A 7,500-nucleotide genomic window follows, 5' to 3' on the forward strand; every position below is an offset into this window, starting at 1 on the left:
TTTCAGAGATTGACCAATCAACACAAACGGAGACAGTCCCACAAGCTAATCAGGACGCAAAGTAAATTCACGCAGCGGGCGAGCAACAACAAAGCACTTTGCTTTTCCTTCCTCATGGAAGCCTATTGGATAAAAATATGGCGGGAGATTTTTAAGCCAATTGAAAGGCGAAGAGCAATATTAGGTGCGGTTACACAGGGCACTTTTACCGCGATAAATGACCCTATTATCACAGGAAACTGCATTCAGTAGGTGTGACCAACATTTCCCAAGGTAAATTTCCATGAATACGTCAAAAAGATCAGACGAAGCGCCCATAACATTACACGTGTTAAGTTGGAAGGGTGTTTTGATGCCCGAAGCACTAGAGACAATCTCGATGCTGACGAAGTTGATTAAATTTCCCGCCAATGAATTGCGTGACATTTCTTTTTATCTCGGTAATCTTCGTAACGTGTGACCGCTGATTAACACGGTATACTATACTAAAATCCAAGTGTGAGGCATCGCGGGATAATTTACCATGTGTGTGTAACCGCACCTATTGCTTAGTCGATAAACTCAATTGAGGCCTTCCCTAATGATTAGTTGACAGTTATTAAACGAAGTCTAACTACGACTGCGGTTTTCAAACTAGAAGCGAGTTAAACGTTTTCGACAAACAGCCTTGAATACTTGGATCAGCCACGTCCTTTGTGGAAAGCTGAACAAAGAACTTTCACTTCCCCTTAAAAAGAGGATGTTTCTGTCTCTATTTCGTTCAAGTTACACTTCTCCATCCCTTTCAAAAACTGCACACTTACCGAACTATCATCTCTCTAAGCTTTACGAAGTCGCAATGATTTTCGTTTTCAACTGAAAATATAAAACACCCAAAATTGAAATCTTACAAGAAGAAATAGGAGTGGAATTAATGTTTAGGGCTGTATAACAGCTCCTTGCATGTTTTGTAGATGCAACTGTCGCCTGGGACCAGGCTCCGCAGTTGGGGTTATGGAGCGAAAAGGCTAGCCTACGTGTAGCCGTACCCTACCCCCCTCCTCCCGTTTTTTCCTTCGGGGGGTAGGGTACGGCGAACGAAGTGAGCCGAGCGGGGGACTGGGGGAGGGAAGAGGTGGTGCTCCACCTGCGGAGCCTGGTCCGACGCTATCGGATTTACAAAAACTGTACTTGAAAATTCCGGTCGCAGTTCGGTTAAGAACAAACGAAGACTGCACGTCGGAAGTGAAAGAATGTTCACGAGACAATTCTTTCTTTTTGCTTTCATTTTAGTACAGCGTGGCAAAGAACAAATATTTTTCCCAAAGTGCAAGGGGGCACCTCCATGCGGATGCTCCGCAGAGTTCAAATCCCCTCCTAACCATCTAGATTTGTCTCAAGTCGTCTTAAATTCAGCTTCACAACATAAACCAATTGATAGCCTCTTCACGTTGAGTGTAACATGTTTTCGGGGACATGGGATGTCAGCTGTCACGAAGTGTCCTCTAACTCTCCTCTTCACTTGACCCTTTGACTCCCAGGAGTGACGGGCATGTAAATTCTCCTCACAATTTCAATGAAATGTCAGTCAGACAGGTATTGAGAATGAAGATAATTATCAGCTTGAGAGGCATGAACTTGATATAACACCAAATTCTCGTGACTACCCAACAAAGAAATCTATGGTACTAGTTATGAGATTGAACGTTTTGATCTTGGGGAAACAAGGGTTATCGCAACATGTGTCCCGAAAAGCTGATGTTAAATAGGAGTAACAAGTTCTCTTTGTAACACTACTTCTCAAGAAGACAAAAACACTGATGGATGATCCGAACCCTAAATCAATGGCAATTAGCACTGCCCTTACGAGTAACGGCTAACACCATGGGCCCATTTCTCGAAAGTCCCGAAACTTTACGGGCCATTTTCGGGTGTCACAATTCCCTTTGTATCTCAAGAACGGAGAGGATTTAAGTTGTCAAACTTCACAATCATTTTTCTTTTTGTTACCTTGAAAACATGTTAAAAGATCGGCTTTCCAAAACAAGCGGTTGGCAGTTTCACAAATGGTTTTTCGGGCCCGAAAAGTTTTCGGGACTTTTGAGAAACGGGCCCCAGACCCGGGTTGCGCGAAGCACTAAACAACGTTAAATAAGACTGAAACCTGCAGGTTTTGATACCTCTTAACCAACCGTTAGCGCTAACCAGGCTTCGAGAAAGCGGCCCCTTCAGGCTGCTGCTCGTCATACAAGCAAAAAAAGCCTTTCTCTCCCCTTGAGAAATTATTCGGTATCTGTAGCTAACTGGCAAGAAATCGACCAAGACAGTGTTTTATTTTTGGGAAAACGAAAATCTGCAGCCTGGTATTTGGCGTTTCCCGTAAACACGCTGTAAAATCTCAATAATTTCATAATAGTTGCCTTCCACAGTTCCCCAGGGATACTGCCGTGCTCTTGTCTTCACTTTGTTAACAACTGTCTCCTCACGGCTGCCTACCACCGCAAATGGGATTTGTTCCTATCAAATGCATCAAAGAGAAACATTCATGGTAGATCTTAAGAAAAAAAAACTTTTCATGTTTGTAGAGTAGCAAGTTATGGGAACTCAGAAGGGATATGTTGTATTTTCTGTAATTACAACTAAAAAATAATAACATCAGGTTGAAATGACCTCGACCGTCCTCGAGTTAAAATTTGATTTTTAACGTAACCCTAGTTTGAGTGAGCCTCAAGCACTTGGCTAAGTAGCCTGACTTTTCATTGTTAAATACTGTAATACACAACTGTGGTTTCATTCACGAAAAATCTCTTCAAGCTAATCCTGCCAAGCTGACCACATGCTGGGAAGGTCAGACCACACCACTCTGTGCCCTACTCTTTAGCATCCCACAGAGCTTGTGAACAAGGGCTGTGAGATGGCATCTCAGGCTTAATGTCCTTACTGCGAAGACTTGAAAGTGTAACCACTTGCAGACTGATGTAGTTACAAAGGCAGCACTTTCTCCTTAGTTATTTAAAGACCCCGAGTGTTTGTCCGGCCAGGGTTCGAATCCACGACCCCCTGCACAGAAGTCCAGTGCACTCTCGTTTGAGCCAACTGTTCACTATATCTGGCATCAGGTTGCCCTTTGCCAGAGAAATTGAGAAGAACAAAGAAGTAGAAAAGGACTTACATTCATAGTTGTATTCATTTCTGCTACAGTCTCATCATCAACTGGAAATCGGTAAATATTAACACCATTGTTTGCAAGTTCCTCCATAATCTAAAAAAAGAGGAGAACAAGAACAACAATAATTATTATTATTGTTGAATGTACTCTTCAGTTCCATTTAATTTTGATCAGTAACTGTTTTCTGCACTTTCTGAAGTTAAATGTACATTATAATTATTTGTTGTTCCAAACCTTGGTGAACGACTGGCCTAATTGCATGTTGACTCTAATGGCTCACATATATTGTACAACCTCCATCCAAGAACACTACACCATTTAATGTAAATGATTCAATTTATTTGCATAATTTCTTCACAACTTACAGTAAGTGCACATCAGGGTTAAATAATTTGTTAAAACAACAAACAAACCAATGGGTAACTAATTTCTAAAGGAAGTATATTGATTTGCACAAGTTAAGGGGTTCTCCTAATCAGGTGGTAACCGGTAAAATTTACCGCTTGTAAGAGCACTTATTACCCCCTGCAAACGCTCAGAAGTCGCTTATCCTTTGCAGAACGTCCAACATTAACCAATTGCTTTAACGGTTTGAAAAGGTGCCATACCAGTTGCGCTGAAAACTAGGGAGAACCCTGAAGTTGCAAAATTATTGACAGTGGTCATGATTATTTTGTTAATTTCCAAACTGTATCTTACCTTCTCCTTAAATTGCTTTAGTTCACTTTTTGCTATGGTATCAGCTTTGGCAATTATAGGTACAATGTTTACCTGCAAGTCAACAGAATGTCATAATCACTATGACATTCCTGTGTCAAAAACTGGGACAGTGAACTGCTTGTCCAGGGGTTTTATTAGAAGCCGGGACCCGGGTACTAGCACTCGTCTACGCTGAGTACAGTACCCGCCTTTGCTCAAAGGAGGTCTCAAGATCAAAAGCCAGACTATACATAGGGGTGCCCGCTTACTCTATCACAAGGTCCTTTCTTCTTTAAAACTTAATGAAACCCCTGCTTGTCTGATTTTTTTTTGTTAAAGTTGACAAATTTAACACATAATAATAATTAGGAAAAAATCACATTTGTTGCATGCAACTATGCAATGCTAAATTGTGTTAGAGCGTTTTCCAAATGAGTGTCGTAAAACCAAAACCAAAGTAATTACTTTGGCCAATCAAAAAGGACGGAGAAAATCTTGTAAACCAATCAGAACTCAAAGTAATTACACATAGCCGATACAAAGAGCAGGGTTGCAAGCCATGATTGGTTTTGCTTTCACTTCTGATTGGGTGAAAAAATGGCGTGAGAACTTTGAACCAATCACTGAGTGAAGTCATCATAAACCAAAGCAATTCGCTAATTACTTAAACCCCTCTAATTATCTTCCTACAAGAGCCAATCACATCATGTTAATTGAAGGTGTGTTGAAGAAATACAATGTAAGAGTCCCTTTGTTTTCCTGTAGTTGTTTTCTTTTTTTGCTGTACGATCTGCAAGTACGAAATCTGTATAAGTGTGAACTAGTGACACCAAAATCTCTTTCATTAACACTACATAAGTGAAGCTGTGAGAAAGTTTGAGCTACCTTCAACGATTTCCCATGTTCACAAGAGAGGCAGCTAAGTCACACACATGCCACACAGTTTCATAATTCCTGTTTGAGAATCCAGCAAGCTAACCCCTTTACAACTACGATATGTACCGGTAATTAAGTTAACTGTATGACTTATTGTAGAGGCAAAATTTGGTGTACAAACCTTTTTGTCAAGGGCCTTCATGCAGACAAGGTCTAAAGACTTTAACCTGAATGTACAATGCATGAAATGTAGTTTTCATTAAATTTCTCTCTTGGAAGTTTCTTTAAACTGATACTTACATGTACAGTGTACATGAAAAACTAAAAAAACTATTTTCTGGGAGTTGCATAAATGAACTGATAAACAAATTAATGAAAGCAAGAATTTTAACATGATAATAATAATATTATTATTGTTCACATTAATTATTGGGGGCAGTGTGGCCCAGTGGTTAGGGCACTTGCCTTGGGATCCAGAGATCCCGGGTTCAAGACCCGCTCTGACCACTCATAGAATTTTTTCCTGGTAGTCCCTGGTTCAACTTCCCAGCTGCACTTATACATGTATGATAAATAGCCAACTGGTTTGCCTCCAGCAAGTTGGGATTCATAACATTTGTTGTTGTTGTTCTGTTCTGTCATTTACAGTTTTGTTACCTGTGTTTTCACTGAAAAGCCCCTATGGGGAGCAGTCAATTAAGTATTTATTATATTGCATTGTGTTACGTTTGTTATTGCAAGACTTACGAATGACCGGATGGAGAGATGAAGTACAGGCAGACATGCACACGTGTGTCATTGTATGCATTCAATGATCTTCTTATCTTTAATTCTTGTTGGAGATATTTCTCAAACTGTGCATCAATGTACTCCACAATGGGACTGGCACTGTAAACAAAAGGTAAAAATATTAATACGTGTAACAACAATCTCGCATTATTTCCACGACCGTGTCACAGGTTTAATTTAGAGAACTAAGTTATGTTGGCCTAGTTTATTGGTTTCCTGGTCTGTCAGAGGTTTTTTCCTTGATAAACTCTGATTTACTCAGCCCAACGGAGAAAACCATCCTTCATTCCTGATTTGAATAGTCTGTATAATTAATTTTTATCCCAAATTAGAACTCCAGCCCTTAATGTACTATAAATAACTTATTACAGCTAAACTTCCACCACAGGGTCCACCACATTTCATTTTTCATGAATACCGGTAACTCTGGAAATCCACTGGAACAAAAACAAATAAGCAGAACTTAAGGTTATAAAGTTTTTTTTACATTTTACAGTACCTGTCCTCCTTGTTAATTTGATCTCCATAACCAATAGTATCCACTATCGTCAACTTCAACTTAACATTGCTTTCTTGCAAATCTTCCATGCAACATTAAACACAAAGACACCATTTCAAATAAACATTAACAGGCTTCTGACCAAACTATATGTACCTTGCTAGAGCTAACATGCACACACACTTCTTGTCTGAATCATTGCAAGTAAAAATAGTATTAACTTTTACTTAATGTGCTCAACCACATCAATCTTGTTTAAATAAACACTTTGGCATTATTTTACATGTAGGAAACTGAAGTGACAGTGGGTAGGCAACCTGTTGCCTGTTTGCAACGGTAATGGAGTTACTCGTGACCACTTACATGTAACCCACTGACTCCTGGGAGTGACACTTAATAAATTTTTCTCCTCAATGGGGGGGCGGGGGGGGGGGTCTTAGGGCGTTTGAAGTGTCAATGGTTTAAAAGCATGTTTTTTTCCCTTCAGTCCTTTCTTTGTCTTTCTTTGTTGCAGTCAGTGGTTGAAGAAGGTTGTTTAAAAATGCTACGTAAGAGAAAGTTCAGAGAATTGAAAACTGCCGACGAAGACAAAGCCTTGTTGGAAAAATCCTTTTCAAAATCAACAGATATGCCCCAAATTGGTCTTTCAATAGTCACAAAATGCAAGGCTGAACAAACAAACAGCTAACAAAGGAGCAGGGTTCCACGTGGAATGGAAAAAAAATCCGAAGGCTAGATACAAACATTACCATGGCGGCAGAGTCGTTGAATTTTTTGATTGACAAAATTTTTTGAAGACGTTTGGAAGGAGGATGGGTAAAAGTATCTGTCAAGAAGTTTGTAATGGCTGAAAGTTCAATGAAAATTATTAGGACTATTTTATAAAGAGCACAACTGATCTTTATATAAAGATCACTGATGATCTTTATATAAAGATCAAGTTAGTGATCTTTATATTAAGATCACGGTCATCATATTTTTCATTAATAATTCAGTGATAATTTCATTGTTTATGTATTGTACCCCAATTTCCCCCGAGACCGAAATCAAAACCTCTCCAGGCTTTTCAGAATGATCATTCTATACCGGCTATAAAGATGTATGCATGTGACTGATTTCTGTCATCTGAGTGGACAATACAGTGCAGACCAGAAATATGCGTCCCAAAAAACGCGTGCGAAACGAGCATACCAAAATTGCGCACACGCGTCTGCGTTTGTAACACGCGCATTCATCAAAGATAATTAGTATGTATGAGTTGGCCCATTGTCTTTTCATTAAGTTTTATTGTTAGTTTATGCGCAAGACAATGGCTATGTCAACAGTGAAGTGTTTGACAAAATTTCAAATAACGTAACGCGTGCTTCCAAGTGAAATTCGAGTCAACAATGCACTCGCTTCTGCTTCATATTTAATTTCAGACATTTGAAAATAACTTTCACTTCTCGCTGGATCAACAAATGACACAATGAGGGAAATAAATATTTTC

General features: G+C 39.4%; 1 protein-coding gene across 1 annotated transcript in view; it reads right to left on the reverse strand.

The window, feature by feature from the left end:
* Positions 1-7,500, reverse strand: part of LOC138000542 (septin-11-like) — a 15,569-nt gene that overhangs the window by 3,741 nt on the left and 4,328 nt on the right. The window contains exons 5-11 of the mRNA XM_068847033.1: positions 6,012-6,093; positions 5,471-5,611; positions 4,905-4,950; positions 3,848-3,919; positions 3,152-3,241; positions 2,400-2,496; positions 804-855 (exon numbers count right to left, since the gene is read on the reverse strand). Of these exons, the coding sequence (XP_068703134.1) occupies positions 804-855; positions 2,400-2,496; positions 3,152-3,241; positions 3,848-3,919; positions 4,905-4,950; positions 5,471-5,611; positions 6,012-6,093 (580 nt within the window). The remainder of the gene's footprint in view (positions 1-803; positions 856-2,399; positions 2,497-3,151; positions 3,242-3,847; positions 3,920-4,904; positions 4,951-5,470; positions 5,612-6,011; positions 6,094-7,500) is intronic.

This window comes from Montipora foliosa, chromosome 4, assembly GCF_036669935.1.
Source record: "Montipora foliosa isolate CH-2021 chromosome 4, ASM3666993v2, whole genome shotgun sequence".
NCBI lineage: Eukaryota > Metazoa > Cnidaria > Anthozoa > Scleractinia > Acroporidae > Montipora > Montipora foliosa.